The sequence below is a fragment of the Cebus imitator genome, unplaced genomic scaffold (assembly GCF_001604975.1).
Source record: "Cebus imitator isolate Cc_AM_T3 unplaced genomic scaffold, Cebus_imitator-1.0 Scaffold198, whole genome shotgun sequence".
In the NCBI taxonomy this organism is placed as follows: Eukaryota; Metazoa; Chordata; class Mammalia; order Primates; family Cebidae; genus Cebus; species Cebus imitator.
In genome coordinates this window covers 3,898,428-3,915,143 of record NW_016107513.1, presented here as the reverse complement: position 1 = coordinate 3,915,143, position 16,716 = coordinate 3,898,428, and the positions used below count along the sequence as shown (strand labels likewise).

Here is a 16,716-nt window from a genome sequence, read left to right as displayed (position 1 = left end):
ACTCTCCCTGGAGGGGCACATACCTCAGGGAGGCCCCAGGTGCAGATGGAGGCGGTTAAGTTGAGAACAATAGAGGGGGTACCTTTGCGCTTCTTCTTTTCTAAAATTGGGAAATGGGAGATTTAATGGAACACTTTTTGATCTTCACTTTATTTTATTCTGTTGCCACATGCCCTTGATTAGCTTTTCAAAATTAATGGGGTTTTTACTGCTACTCAATATCTAGATGCACATCCATAGCTAACTTTCTAAGCTTTGTGGTATCTTTGTTCCTCCACAACATGAAACTGAAAATGTTGAGCTTATTTCCTGTCATGGACTTGAGTCATTTCAATGGATGGCTAAACAGGAAACTGCCAATTAATCAGTTACGTGAAAAGTAAGAGCTGCCATAATTCCCCGTCTGCTCTAGGGTTTCTCATGAACTCTAGAGTTAGCAGGATGTGCAGAGCTATAGAATTTTTAGCATATAATTATATCTTTGCTTTCCAGTTTTAAAAAATATTGATTGTTCACATTTCAGTGATTTGAGATGGGATGTTTTTCATAGTTTTGAGGTATACATATTTAAGGGTAGTGTTTTCATCTATGAAGAGTTGCTAAGTTGGAGATAAATCTTTATATAAATGGTGTTTTAGAATCAAGGAAATGGGGCATTTGGTATGATTTCTGTCAAAACGTCAGTCTCTACCTTCCGTCCCAGTAGGGTAAGATTCAGATACCCTCATCGGGATGCAGCTCGGAGTCCCCTCTGACATCCTCTGGCGCTCACAGGAAAATGGTATCCATCTGTACTCTCTTGGTGCTTAGCAGCCTGGAATCTGTGGGAACTGCTGCTCAGGAAAGCTAGAGGCAGCTGGCTTATTGCTGGAGCCCCAGGCCACCACAGGCATGAGACAAACTTTAGAATCTCAATCTCTGTCAACTTCTCAAGAATGGATTGCTTTGGTCTGCTCATTTTGGATTATTCCTCTTGATTCCATCTCACCATCCTAAACAGTGCTTCCCTGGTCAGTGTTTAGCAAGCCCGTTGCCATGATGTTAAGGAAGGGGAGTTGGGAAAAGTTGTATGTAATCGGTTCTTCTAAGCCCACAGTAGTCAGCACATCACTGGTTCCAGGGACCTGGGGTTCAGTTGATAGAGATGCTGACTAGGCAGCTACATACCTGTTGCCTTACAGAGCCCTCTGGAGATGTTTTAGCCGTCATGGCTTCTTCTGCTCCCATGACCATCAAGTAACATCAGAATGAGCCTACTCTGCCTTCAGTGGTTTTGAATTAGTTTCCTGGTATTGTGCAGGTGGACAGAAAGTCCTGGCCCAATCCCTTCCTAGGCTCAACTTTTGAAGGGATGATGGCCTGGAAACTCATTGGCCTATACTCCGATCGTTAGGTATATAGAAGCCATGCAAAGCATTTTTTGTAAACATACATCTGAGAGGCAGGCAGGTAGATAGGGAAGAATGAATGGCAAGAGCTATTCCCAGGCACCACAGAACTCAGGTGGCAACCCAACATATACCTGGAAATAAACCTGTTATTATGGAGAGCCATGTTATAACAGTAGAAATCATAACTCAGTTCTAAAAATTACAATCTTTAATTCTACAACAGTAAAAGAGATATTGAGGAAATGACTAATCAGGAACATCTGAGGAAGGGAGCTTTTAAGGTTTGCAAGCAAAATAGCAAATGCCCACACCCTCTTGTAACCTTCAGCACTTTCTATTCTTACAGGATTTGGCCCTGGAAGAGGCTGTTCTGGAGGAGCTGACCCAGAAGGTAGCCCAAGAACACAAAGCCCACAGGTAAGGCAGGCGGAGGGTAAGGGGCTGCCCGCCACACAGATGTTTACTGTACACGGGCCAGGAGGCGTTTATCTCCCTATCTGCAACTCTGGGCTTGAGTCAGCACATTTGCCTTGCTTCCACCACGTGACTCAGCTCTGTACTTCCGTTCTGAAAAGGTGAATGTCGACTGGAAAACTGTGGTCTGGTCCTTCCCTCCCTCCCTTCCTTCCTTCCTTTCTTCCTCTGAGAATCTGGGAAGCCTGAGACAGCCTTTGCCAATAGAGTGAAGACCGGAAGTGCTGTGTTGGGTCAGAGGCAGGTGAAGGAAAGAAAAGGAGAGAAACTTCAAGGAAGCACCAAGAGTTTGATGTCAAGGCTTATGCAGTGATTCTAGGTTCTCTCATCCTGGCCTTTTTTTTTTTTTTTTTGAAAGGCAGAGCCTTGCTCTGTCACCCAGACTGGAGTGCAGTGGTGTGATCTTGGTTCACTGCAACCTCCGCTTCCCAGTTCAAACAATTCTCGTGCCTCAGCCTCTCGAGTAGCTGGGATTACATGCACATGTACTACCTCGCCCAGCTAATTTTTGTATTTTTAGTAGAGACAGGGTTTCACCGTGTTGGCCAGGCTGGTCTCGAACGCCTGACCTCAAGTGATCTGTCTGCCTCGGCCTCGCAAAGTGCTGGGATTACAGGTGTGAGCCATGGCCATTTAACTCCCAAAGTATTATCCTCATAATAAACCTTTTCTTTTTTTCTTGCTTTTAAAAAAATAAAATAATGAAGATTTCTCCCAGATGGGAGAAAAATAACTTCTTTTTAAAGCAGGCAGCATATTCAAAGGGATGTCTGGAATAATTATTTCATGTTTATAGGGCTGTGGCTCTTAATTAAATACTTTACCTTTCTCATATTATTCCATGTTGAGTGAAAGGCTACTGGGGAAGATGTTAATGAATTACTTAGTAATGTACCATACCCTCACAGTTGGGTAATGATTGCTCTTCCCAGAATCTAGAGCTAAACCACAGCTCTGGAATTTGCCATCAGGAGGGTGGGATCTTCCACTGGCTGTCCTTAACCATTTCCTCCTTCGATGCTATTTTGATTTTAGTGGAATCCTGCCAGCAGAAGCTGAACTGATGTACATCAACGAAGTCGAACGTTTGGATGGATTTGGACAGGAAATCTTCCCCGTAAAGGTAACATGCTGTGCCCTGTGTTGGTTTTAACCTTCTCAGAACAGCACTGGCATTTGGAAAATCAATGTTGATAGCAGTGGGCCAGAATGGCTTGGCCCTCTTTTTGCTATGCAGCATTAGTTGGCAAGTCCAATTTATTATAGATAAACAGATTTTTTTTCTTAACCAAGAGATTTTGAAGTTTTCTGTGGTCCTCAGCATAATAGCTCAATAAGACAGTCCATTTAAGTGAGTACCAAGCATCAGTCGATCCAGCACTTTGGAGGTATCAAGGCTGATATCCAGCCCTATAACAGGAGAAGTAGCCAATGTCATGTGTAACATTAATCAAGACTCTAGCCAGTAGTTTTCTTATTCTCTTTTCCTCTTCATTGAGCCAATACAGGGATAATTGTTTGTGAGGTAGAATGAAATGTCTCCTGTATACAATCGTATTTTATTTCTCCAGCTCTGTAGGGCCCTCCATTGTGGGTTCCCAGCCCCTTTGGTGTTTTATGGAAACTATGCCTAGGAAACTGCCACAGCACATCACATTCTTTGCAGCACATCCACCTCCTGAAGTGGGTGTGGTTGGGGGGTCATGGAGCCTAGTCATTTATAGAGCTGAGCCCATCATCCAAACTCATTTTCCACTCTCTGGTGACCTACTTTACAAAAAATGGAGATTTATCAGAAACCTAAAGCAACTGGCACATTTCAGCAATTTGGGAGACGCCTGCAATTTCAGCACAAACATTTCACTCCAGACTGGCTCCGCTGGCTGTTTTATAAGTGTTCAGTTCCCCCTCTGTTGCACGTTTGCAATTTGCCTTAATGAGAACTGCCCGTGTGCATCAAGTAGAATCGAGCGGGGTGGCCGCAGCTTTCAGAAAGGGCTAAATGGCTCTTTTTTAGATTTGTTTAATTTTCTTTTGCTTCTCTAATAGCTGCCCTTCATAGGGTTGTAATCCATTTTCCTTGCAATAATGCCTTATGAAGCCATCTGCATCCCACTTAAATTTCTGCAGCCCATATATAGTCATATTTTGGGTCATTGAAAAATCAGAGTAAACTTTTCTCCACTTCTAGAAAACTGACTTCTCAGTCCCTGGAATTTGGAAGTTTTGTTGTGGCGATTTGCTTGTGTTGTTTTTTAGTAATTCTGGACTGCGGGAAACAGGGGCTGTTGTGAAATCTGCTGTGGTTGGTTCTGATGTGCGTTCTAGTATGTTCTTTCTTTAGTGGAACCAACAGGGTTATAATACCTTCCTCTGAGTTGGAAGACAGGCGCCTCTGACTCATTGCCAAGATGGGGTAACTGAGCTGCACTGCCTGTTTTTCCTCTTCCCCCCACATATCTGTGCATACCTAAGGTGACCAACTATAGACTACATGATTTCTGGTGACCCAAGGATGAGCGTGGGATCGACAGTAATAGTGGGGGTAGTGATGTGGTCAGCTCTGCAATAGGTGAAAAAGCATACAAGAAAATATGCAGGGAAGGACTATGGGTGGGACTGGAGTCTCTTGATTGGCACAGGTTCTTATTGACAAAAGAAAAAGTGTGTCATGGTATATCCTAGGAAAAACATTTGAATTTAGCATGGGCTTTTTCATGAATGGTTCCTCAAAAATTTTCAAGACTGGAAGAGTACCAGTCCACTTCCTAACAAGTCTGCCCGTCCTCTTCCACGGATACAGGTGTGGCCCCTGCCTGAGTCGCTCCTGTATTGTCAGAGCACATAGACAAGGCAAAGTGTGCTTTTGGAATGGGTAAGGCAGAGTCTGGAGCCTTTATCTATTGCTAGGTTGGACTTAGAGCCCTTAAGCTTTGACCAGTGCAGTGTCCCAAGCATGCTGGGTAGAGTAGCTTCCAGAGGCACCCCTGCTGTGCATTTTCCATTGCCCCTCCCCCCACCCCCAGGTGAATAACACTTCCCTTATCCCCATCCCTGCAGATCCACCCACAAAGTGCCCAGGGAAGTGTTTCTGCAGAATTCCCCTTTCTCTAACTCCACTCCTCCTATCTTCTTTTCTCCTCTCTACCTTCTGTAGTGTAACCTACCATTTCAGCTTCTCAGAATCACCATTATGGGACGGTTCTCTTGCATCTTCGCTGGTTCTTTGTCTCTCAACACTCTTTTTGCTTTGCCACCAACAGGGATTGTACTTTCTTTCTCTGTTAGAAGACTCTTATTGGAATGTAAGCTTTAGGGGGTGAGTTGAGAAGTGTCTTCTTCATGCCTTAAATGGGATAGAGTATTCTAGGGAATGTAGAAGTCCTTCTTTTCCCTCTTAGTCCTAGTTGTGCATGCCCCCACTCTTGCTTTAGAAAGAAGGCAGTCCATCTAAGTGAGTACCAAGCATCAGCTGATCCAGCACTTTTATCCCCAGGGGAAAGCAGGATTTCATTTCAGGGACTGACAGTTTATCTACTAGATGTCTAGTTCCCACTCCGCTCTCAGAACCCAGGCAGCCAGGTGATGCTTGCCCAGACAAGAGATTGGAAGCACCTGACTGGACCAAGAGACCAGGCTGAAGATAAGAATACGACATCTGGGGTTCCCCAAGACAGGGCTTAGGAGATCAGCCACCAGTGAAGTCCACAAGCCCCTCCTGTGCTTAGAGAGCTCCCAGCCAACATTTAGCAACCGATTCTCAAATGCGAACGGATAGTCAAGCGTCACCATACCCAGTGTCCTAATAGGTAAGACAGAGGCCAACATCATAAGAACAGCCGTGGACTAGCAGACGCAGATATTGTACAGGAAGAAGAACCCCCTGCTCAAAATACTATCCAGTGAGCCTCAGGATTTTTTTTTTTTTTTGCCTCTTTGAAGGAATAAGGTACTTAAAAAAGATGCATTTAGAAAACAAAAATAAACCCTGAAATTAAAAATATGGTATCAGAAATGTACAACTTAATAGACAGATTAGAAGATAAAACTGAGACAATCTCACCAAAAAAAAAAACCAAAGTAATGGAAAGTTGGGGACGGGAGATAAAAAAGTTAGAGGACCTGTCCAGGATGTCTACTGTTTGAACAGTGGGAGTTGTAAACAGCATGAACAAGGGAAGTAAAAGGTAATTATTTGAAAAAATATCCCTGCACTGAGGAATGGGAGGCTCTGCACTGAAAGGGCCGGGCATGGTAGCTGCAAAGAGACACATCGAAGTCTTTAAGAGGTGAATCTTTTGGCCTCTCGGCAAAGGAAGTGGTAGGCACAGGTCTGCTCCTTGCTTCCTTAAACAAGCCCTGAAGAATATTCAGCTCTCAAACTATTGTATGTCTAACGATTTAAAAAGCAAAAGCTTTGGTAAGGTTAAAAAATGAAAGACATTAATAGATGTTCATAAAAGAGAAAATCCAAATGCCAACGAATCTGACAAAATCCAGAGATTCTCTCTTAAAATGCGTTGTGACAAATTGAAAAAAAAGGAAAAAAATATCTATTTCTTTCTATATATAGTCCACTAGGATGTGTGGTGGGTGAGTTCCTGTAGGACTTGACCCCACCGACACAGTTGGTCACCTTACTGCTCTGATGTTGTCTATGATTCATTCTACTCGTGCGTGAGAAATGGGGTGTGATACCTGTGGGTTTTGAAATGTATGTATATTGTGGAGTGGCTAAATCCAACCAAGTAACATATGCATTACCTCAGATACTTATTTCCTTGTGATAAGTGCACTTAAGATTTACTCTTTTAGTGATTTCAAGAATACAATATATTATGGCTGGGTGCAGTGGCTCACGCCTATAATCCCAAGACTTTGGGAGGCCGAGGATGGAAGATCACTAGCCTGGGTGGCATGGCAAGACCCTGTCTGAAAAAAAAAAAAAAAAAGAAAGAAAAAAAGGCATGGTGGCACATGCCTGTAGTTCCAGCTATGTGGGACCCTGAGATAGGAGGATTGTCTGAGCCCAGGAGGTCAAGGCTGCAGTGAACCAAAATCGTGCCACTGCGCTCTACCCTGAGCAACAGTGAGACCCTGTTTAAAAAAAAAAACAAAAAAACCCACCAATACATGTTTACTAAATATGCTGTGGTCACCATGAGATCTTGAACTTATTCCTCTTGTCTAACAAGTCTTTATTTCCTTTGACCATCGTCTCCCCAGTCCTGCCATTCCCCAGCCTCTGGTAACCATCAGTATACTCTCTGCTTCTATGAGTTCATTTTTTAGATTCCACATATAAGTGAGAACCTGTGGTATTTGTCTTTCTGTACCTGGCTTATTTCATTTAGCATTATGTTCTCTAATTCCATGTGTATTGTGGCAAATGACAATTGTGTTTTGTTTTAAGGCTGAATGGTTCTTCCTTGTGTATATGTACCACATTTTCTTCATCCATTCGTCTATGGATGGACACTCAGGTTGATTCCATATCTTAGCTATTGTGAATAATGTTGCAGTGAACATGGGTCATCACAGGTCTCTCTTGTTGGTCTTACCCAGGACAATCATGGAAACTGTGTACACCTTGGCATTTTCTTTATGGGGATTTTCGTGAGGAACAGAATTGGAAGACAAGCAGTAATATACAGGTAGTCTTGTTTGTTTTTCTTTTTCACCTTGAGGGACTCCAATGTTAATGTAAATTAACATGTTAATTAACGTTATCCAAATGAGTTAAGAGCCAAACTGGATTAGATTTGACCTTTCTCAGCTCATATAAAGTGAGCCCTCTGCAGGATTTAAGCAGTTAAATTCATCTCACTTTTTGTAGAAACCCTTTCCACCTGACTCCAGGAAATACATTGTTGAACCCTATTGAGTTAGAAGAGTGAAACTAAACTTCCTGAGTCTGGCTGGAAACTGACTCTCCAGTCAGTCATTAAATTTAAATGCTTCTTTCCATTGTTCTGCATTCTGTGCCTCACCACATGTGCCAATAGAGTGCAAACTGATTTTTATGTGAACAAAAGGTAATTATTTTTAAAAACATGTTTTGAAAATGCAATCTATTATGATGAATTAGAGGGCTTTGGTACTTTTAATTATTTTGACACGTCAGTCCTCTTTTCCACTTATCAGGCCTGGTACCAGTATAGAGATGCAGACGTCTCCTGCTGCATTTCATGTCAGTATGCTTGCTTTGTATTGGTGCCCTGAAAAACTGCTCTGGCTTTCATTTACAACGCAACATGGCCTGTGATTGGAAGAACAGCTTTCTTGTATGTGTGTCTGATAGGCGGATCTGTGTATCCAGGGCACATGATCAAAGATAGCCCTTGGAGGCACGCATGGCCCACCTTTTGGAAGTGACTCTTGATTGGCTATATACTCTTTGGATCAGCAGCTACTGTCGGTCACTTTGAGACAGTTTTCTACCCAAAAGCTTCCTGATTGGCTTTTATTTTCCTAGATCCCCAATCTGCCATTGTTTTTTTGATATTCTCTTGCTCTCTGAATAGAGACATTTTTGAAGCAGGAATGACAAGAGAGATCTTTCAGGATATAAGATAAACTTTTGGACTTTTAGACTTAGTGTCAGCTTCATATACCTGCCACAAACTATGAATTTATTGAGGAAAATATGTAAATATGTGCAGAGTTGTAACTATAAATTTTTATACCCATTCAAAGCTATCCAGGCATTTTGGCCTACCAGTTCTCCATAGTTAAACTGATGTTTCAGTTTCTCTTTGAACCTACAGCAGAGAAGTAAACAAGTCGTGCACACTGGCTTTTGAAGTGAAATAGAAGAAAATTGCAATTTGGAAATTTTATGAGCATAAGCCACTCACAGGTTTTGCTTAGTTTCCTTAGGAACTGCTTCCAGACTTTTTCATTTATCTTGAAACCACTACAAGACAAGAATTCACATCTACTATAGTGTCATGTTAATTATACCACTAGCTGAAGTCATGTGGTGGGGCTCTGAGTATATCTAGGATTTCAGCAGTTGATTTGAAGGAATGAAGCCAGAAGAAACCAAATATCTCTTATCTCTAGAGACCTTCACTAAGGAGCATGTAGCTATGAGTCCACGTAGATGTAATCTGATAGAACTGTAGGTTGTGAAGCAAGCTGGGTGCAGCACTTGTAGAGAGTATTGCCCCAGCAGACGTACCTAAAAACATTTGTTACTGATACAAGGGAATGAAGACTGGAGGAAAGTCTGGGAACTACAGGTAAAGAACTCATCTATCCCTGAGGTACAGAGGAAATGTGCTAAGTCAGATACTTATTTGTGTCTAAATTGCCTCATTTTAAAAGCAGGAGCAAAAATAGAGAGTTGCCATAGAGAGCTGTTGTAGGAATCGGAGTATACAGCTGAAAGGCAATATTATTGCTTTTTATTCTTCTAGCAAACATTTATTAAGTGCCCTGTGCCTGGTACTCAATTCAGTGCTTGGAACACAGAAATGAAGAAGGCAGAATCCCTGCACTGGATATGGGGCCTGTGGTCTACTTGGTCTCATTAGAGATCTCGTCACAGAAATAAAAATTATAATGCAATGTGGTGACCAGTGAGGACCACAGCGGGCTCTTGTCTCCTGTGGGTAGTGGGGAATGAGGAAGGGATTCCTAGAGAAGGTGACTCCCAGAGCTGAGTCTCAAACTTGTTATCCAAACAGAGGATGGTGGAAGTATAATGAGCAGGTGCATATGAGTAAAAAGGCAGTGGCAGGGAATTATAGGTTGGGGCACCGGGTGAAGGGTAGGTAGTGGTTAAAGATGGTTAGAAATTGGTTCCAAGTAGGATGGGAAGCGGTGGCTTATCTTTCCCCATCTGGTGCTTATTTTCATTTCAGATAAGGTCTCCATGAAGACAGGAAAGGAAACGCTCTGTGTGTGTGTATGTGCGTGTTAGATTCCAAAAGCGTAGTTATATTAAACAGTCCCTAGGAAACTCTGTGTGTGTGTGTGTGTGTGTGTGTGTGTGTGTGTGTGTGTGTAAGATTCCAAAGCATAGGCACATTAACAGTCCCTAAGAAACTGCGTGTGTGTGTGTGTGATCCCAAAAGTGTAGGCATATTAAACAGTCCTTAGGAAACTGTGTGTGTGTGTGTGTGTGTGTGTGTGTGTGTGTGTGTGTGTGTGTGTGTGTGTGTGTTAGTTAGATCCCAAAAGCATAGGCACATTAAACAGTCCCTAGTCATCTTTTCTTAGGTGGCATCATGAATCTGCAGTGCATATTAATACAGAATATGTGGATTCTTCTGTTTAGGTTCCCAGAAACACATGACTTTTTAATAATATATGCTCCTCCATCACTAAAAAGTGGAGGTCATGGGAAATGTTTTGTTACTTTGGAAATGTGAAAAAAATGGGAGAGGGGGCAGCAAAAGTCCCTTGCAGATTCTCCTCATTGCTAGTCACAAAGAATACTATACTTTATAAACAGCAATATCTAGACATACTTTATGTAGAGTTTTTAGCTATCTGAATGGATACGTGTTGCATTTTCTTTACTTTTCCCCTTTGAAAGAACATTACACTTAAAAATGGTTAAATCGTAATTTGTAAAATGAGATCCGATAGCAACAAACAACCCTCCTATGGTGTATCATAAATGCCTGGAACATCTTTGGGTAAAACACAGTGACATTCCTTTTGACCAGGTGGAATGACATGGGGAATATCACTCATAACAAGTCGACCATTCTAGTGGAGCTCCTCAATAAAGAAGAGACTGCCCTCTTTCACACGGTAAGCAAAACAGACAAACAGAGGCAGGGGCTGACAAGACATTGGCTTTTGGACTTTTCAACTCCTCATGTCCTTTCCTGGCTCTCCTTATCTTGAGATAATAAATATTCTCTTGAAGAGATGCTCTCTAGTACTTGCTCAATGCTATCATTACTCATTTCAAAATAGTGGTGCTGAAATACCCATGTTTGAAATACCAGATTTCCGGCCGGGCATGGTGGCTCATGCCTGAAATCCCAGCACTTTGGGAGGCCGAGGCCGGTGGATCACTTGAGGTCAGGAGTTCAAGACCAGCCTGGCCAATACGGTGAAACCCCATCCCTAATAAAAATACAAAAATTAGCCGAGCATGGTGGCGGGCACCTGTAGTACCAGGAGGCTGAGGCAGGAGAATCTCTTGAACCCGGGAGGCAGAGATTACAATGAGCCGAGATCATGCCACTACACTCCAGCCTGGGCAACAGAGCTAGACTCCATCTCAAAAAATAAAAAATAAAATACTAGGCTTCCAAGCTGACTTTTGACTCTAGGACCCTGGTCCCTCCACCTGCCTTATGTGTGATGGATCACGTTGTGTGGCACTCTAGTTACAGCCCTGCTCTAGTGACCCCTGATTCTATTGCATTGCATTTGCTTTTGCTGGTGGACCTGAGTTTTCTTTCCCATTGTAGCCCAAGCTTAATCTGAAGTAAGCTGAGCCATTGACCTTCTGTTGAGTGCCTTCTCAAGAGCCAAGGCATCTCACTGCCTCCAATTTAATGAGGTCTGATGTTTATTCTACGCTCTGCCTTGATTCAGTTATTTATTTTGAAAGCACTTGGTTGGGAATTACATAAAGGCATGCCGGTTCATCAGTGTAACCCCAGCACTCTGGACCTAGGGATTCCTTAGCAGACAGCGTGCTCCGCCACTCTTTGGTAGGCTTTGTACGCATAGCTGCTGCCGAAATTCAGCAGGCTGGTTTACTTGCTGGCCCATGTGTTGGTTTGTGCTTGAGATGAAGGTTGGAAGGGATGTGCCCCTCCTCCGAAGAATTTTAGTGAAATGTGTAATCCAACAAATGTTGATTTTTTTTTTCTCTGTGTCTTCTTTTCCAAGGATGATATCGAAAATGCCAAGTACATTTCTCGGTTGTTTGCCACACGACACAAGTTTTACAAACAAAACAAAATCTGCACGGAGTAAGTAAACATTTAGTCCCCTGCCTGGATGGCTTTGTCACATTATATTCATGTCCCTTTGGGGTGTTGTGTATCGCTTTTCCTATTCACTCTTTTTCCTTGTTTCTCGTAGAAGCTAAAGAAGTAAGCTAAAGCCAGGGCAGGAGGGAAAACTTTAATGATGAAGACTGTCTGGTGTAGTGCATATGCCCAGAGAGCGAATAATTCACAAATTGACTGTGAATGCTTGGCTGCCTGGTTGGGTTGGCCCACATTAGCGCCTTTCCAACCCTCTGCTAGGAGTTTGGAGGAGTGGAGCAGTTCCCAATTTGCCAGGGTGCCCCTTCGTGTCAGACGCGGAGTGTGTTCAGAAGTGGGTAACAGAGTGATGAGCTAGCTTGAAAGAGAAGACGCTCTGTCATCCTCAGCCCCGTGTCGCTTACACAGTTGGCTAACCCTGCGTGTGCTCCTGGGTCATGTCATCTGACTGTAAATGAGAGGCCAGGGTAATTAGAGGAAGATGTGGAAGACACTCATAGGTGTCCCAAATCCGTGTGTATTTTTTTAATTTAATTTGGAAATAAAGAGGAGTGTGATGAGGGCACTTAAATGCGGCCTGACCTCAGATGAAGCGTGCTGGGGCTCACTCTATCATTGTCTTTTTCTTGGTTACCTTCAAAAGACGTTCCTCAGCAGAATACATTCAGCGGTTTGAGCGCCCAATGTGTTTAATTTTGTTTCAAAGAGCATCAGGGTTAGAAATGCAAGAGAAGAACTGCTTTTCCACTCCCACAGTGGACACATCGAGAGTATGTAGAGTATTGTCCTAGAGCAGTTCCTGCGGAAGCACGCGGCTGCTTTATAGCTGGAGCTCCAGGTCATGGCAGACTTTTTTCTCCACACCGCGGAGGCTCTTTTAAGCCAGTCACTGCAATTGGTCACTGTCGGGGTCTGAAAGTATGTCTGATAGTATTAGGCCTACCAGCTTGGTTTGCAAATGTAAATCAGAAGAAGGCCTGATCCGGGAGTGGCAAGTGAAGCCGCCTTACGTTTCTTCTGGACACATTCCTGCATGTGCCCCACCGAATCATTCTCTTGAGCAGGTTCCCTATAGGTCACTTCTGTGTATTTCTACTCTGCTGTTGCCTTTGACTTGTGGGGCTGTCTTTGACATGAACAGGAATGCTATCCTTGTTCTTCTGTAAGGTGAATTTAAAAACTGAGAAGTGGATTTCACTCTTGTCTTCTGACCTAACCACAGCTCAGCAAATGGCTTTACTGTAAAATTTATAGATTGTTTATTTTTGTTTGTGGTCTTTTCCTCCAGTATTAGTGAACGTCACATATTAGTCTGAAAACTAAGAAGAAATTCTGTTTCTCAGTTCTGTTTCTGCAATAACCACTCCTTTCCTCCTCCTAACCAGGTATAAGAAGTTCCTAACCTCTTACCTGATTAAAATCTGGGGCATACTCTCAAAATTACACACACACACACACACACACACACACACACACACACACGTCTCTCTCTCCCTCTCTCCCTCCCTCCATGCATGCACAGCAGCATCCTTCTCCAGAGGGTGTTACTCTCTGACCTATAAAAGATCATTATTGACTTTTCTGCTCCTGCAGAGCTGCTGCATTGTCTTCTGGAGGTAATAACTCCCTTGAGTGGCTCCTTGATTTTTTGGCACAAGGAGAAAAATTAGGGGGGAGTATGTATAACATAGGTCTGATAATATGTTTAGCCAGTCATTAAAAAACCCGCTGCTGCTCTATTACCTCCGTCATTTCATTAAAGGTATTTTATCACCAAAAAAGTAGGAAGGATGAAATCTCCAGAATAGAGAGAGTCCTTTAAATTGAAGAACTTAGCTTAATGAAAAACTGTACATGTCCTGGTTTTTGTTTTGTTTTATGGTAACACTGAGAACGAGGAAAAATGTTAGAGCATTTGGGACCCATTGCTTGAAGGCATCTTTGATTTCAACTCTCAAGAATTTGCTAATACTTCCAGTTCATTTTTTAATCACTACATTAAAAAATATGTTGGTTCTTAGTCTGGAAAATACCCGATTAGATAAATATTTGTAAAATGTATTATCTTAATAGAAAGTACCTTTATATGGTTACACTAAAAATATTGTATCTATTTTAGATTTCCATTTGACTGGAAGCATTTTTAAAATATTTTTTCTTGCATTTTTTAAAAACTGAAAGATTTTACATATATACAACTGTACAAAGAGTACAGTTTTAAAAAATCCACGTAATAATTGTGATATTTTTCAGTCTTGCTTATTTCCCTCAGTGTTTCTATAGAAATAAGCCCCCATCTGTTTAATATTACTTTGCAAAACTTATTCTAAAAGTATCTTATCCAAACATTTTGAAAATAAAAACAAAGGAAATAGAAATTGTTCTTAGTGTTACTGCCGAGAAATAAGCCATGTTTATGTTTTCATGTAATGATTACCAATCTTATTTATTTTCTTCCTCTCCTCTTGTCTATTATACTATCAATAATAATGGCTATTCTTATTTTTTTCACCTCTTCATGTAGACAGTCAAATTCTCCACCTCCCATCAGACGCCAGCCCACCTGGAGCCGGTCCTCTCTGGTATGTAGAGAAGCTGCAGCGATCAAGTGATCTGACTGTTGAGCATTCTTTGTTGTTAACTTGAGGCGGGGGAACATGAGGGCATCATGATGAGGTGAAATTTTGTGATAACACAGAGGCATCATTCTGTCAAGCAGGTGTGATGCACACCCATTTTATCTGCCTTGGAACCGTCCGTGCCCATCACTATTCTAAGCATGGCTGAGGGTTTACCCTGTGAGTAGGTCTTATTCCAGGCCCATGGGACCATGTTCCCTCAGCATATAGTCCATGGTGTGTTTTCATCCCCTTGCTCATCTGTTCTAGTTGTTGTGTGAATACGCATCTTCAGTTGCGAGCTCCACAAATACGTTTGCGTTCACTGCCATGGAGAGAGTTTAATAAACTAGTGAGAAAATGCCTTCTAAATGAGCAAAAATTGGATGGATCTAGTGGATGGTCTCAGGCAGAGTATCTGATGGGGAAAGTTGATTGCATATTTCCTAAATTTAGGCTTTAAAAAAATCAGATTTCCAAAGCATTTCCCTAATTTTAGGCATTAATTAGCCAACAGAGTTTGAATTGACCTAGCCTTGGCTGCTGCCCCCTTTTTTTGTTTGTTTTTAGTTTTTTTAAAGCTGCTGTCCTCATCATGTGAATAAGGAAACACAATTTCAATGCATGTGTTGTGTCTTAGGCTGTGTTTTATTTTGAGGATTACTCAAGGATAATAGAAAAAAGATGTTAAGAGTTGGTTTCCTTTAATGTTTTCCGCTTGTTTTAACTCACAGTTCTTTAATTTTAGGTTATGATTTTTTTTACACAAAATCAAAACTTATAGCCTTTTAACTTTTCTAGATCAACAATTCTTTCAAGTTGATAGAATGCAATTGAATTTTTCTTCATAGTCAGTGTATACCCTGTAGCATGTCTTTAACTTCTCTTTTGAAGGGACGCACAGTATCTCACATGTGGTCCCTTGCTCTGGAGATTTAAGGGATACCTTGGGCTTTCCCCTAAGTACCAATAGATTTGTTCATGGCACTGATTTCTTTATTATTCTCCTTTATGAACGTTATCTTCCTTTTTCCTTCTTTAGAGTATAGATGTCTTTATTAGCAAAATAATTTTTCATTTACGCCCTTGAAACCCCACGGGAGGCAAAGTGTTTTAAAGCTCTCTTGTGATCGTATCTTGTCCTCATTATCCAGAGAGGATGCTGAGGCTTACCTGTTTTATTTGGATGAAAACAGTTTACAGGAAGTCTGATCCAATTCATGGCTTCCTCCTTTCCCCTGTCCTTTAGGTTTAAACCATTTCACCAAGAGTTTCTTATGATGAGTGAGTAAGACCAGATGACGTTGTCTCTTGGCTTCCTTGCTGATAACTGTTTTTCGTCTGCCCTCTCCTATCTATATTTTGGCGTCGACTTTGTTTCTGTATTAGCCTGTCTGGAAAGAAATGGAATAATGTATTAGAATATATAAAGAGATGAAATAAATACTATAATCCTGAAATGATGTTTCAGGGATTAGCTATTATTGTCCTTTGACAATGCTGTTTATGAACTGGTATAAGTCTGCTCATTTATGTCAGTTCATAAACCATAACTTACTTATTAGATTATTTTAAATAAGGCAAGAAAAGACAGCAAACCAACTTTGTCTTGCCATGTATTTCTATTCCTTTGTACAAATCCCTCCCCACTGTGTTTCTCTTTAGAGCCTTAAAATGGCTGTGCTACCATGGAAAAATTGAGTTGAATTTTTATGTATTGCCAAGAAAAGGAAAAATATTTTTAAATTGCAACTCAAAAATCAGCCAAAGGGAGACTTGGGAATGTAGCACCTTTTCTTTTGTCACCCAAACTGCTTTCTTAGATGTATTTAATTTCAGTTCTTCATTTCTTCTGTCTTGATTCCTTTTAATTCTTAGATCCCTTTTTTAATTACCCCTTTGATGATCAAGCATTGTTTGTGGCAGAGGAAATGATAGGTGAGTTATTCACCCAGGTTCAAGCTCTTGGCCAGTGTATTTCTTCCATTGAGAGATGCTGAGAAAGTGTGACCCCTGCTGGATTTGGGTTTTTTGGTTTGAGCTCAGATTCTTCTCTTTTAAAATAGTAACCTTTGAAATACATCTGTAAGGCTAACAGAAATATAAGAGATTGGCTGGGCACGGTGGCTCATACCTGTGAACCCAGCACTTTGGGAGGCCAAGGCGAGTGGATCACCTGAGGTCAAGAGTTCAAGACCAGCCTGGCCAACACGGTGAAACCCCATCTCTACAAAAAATACAAAAACTAGCTAGCCATGGTGGCGCAGC

General features: G+C 41.7%; 1 protein-coding gene across 1 annotated transcript in view; it reads left to right on the top strand.

Annotated features, from left to right (window-relative positions):
- The first annotated feature begins 1,692 nt into the window (after positions 1 to 1,692).
- The window catches only part of PTPN14 (protein tyrosine phosphatase non-receptor type 14), a 47,083-nt gene continuing 32,059 nt past the window's right edge, over positions 1,693 to 16,716 (top strand). Inside the window, exons 1-6 of the mRNA XM_017547536.2 lie at positions 1,693 to 1,808; positions 2,901 to 2,988; positions 7,431 to 7,519; positions 10,544 to 10,631; positions 11,730 to 11,812; positions 14,355 to 14,412. Of these exons, the coding sequence (XP_017403025.1) occupies positions 1,693 to 1,808; positions 2,901 to 2,988; positions 7,431 to 7,519; positions 10,544 to 10,631; positions 11,730 to 11,812; positions 14,355 to 14,412 (522 nt within the window). The remainder of the gene's footprint in view (positions 1,809 to 2,900; positions 2,989 to 7,430; positions 7,520 to 10,543; positions 10,632 to 11,729; positions 11,813 to 14,354; positions 14,413 to 16,716) is intronic.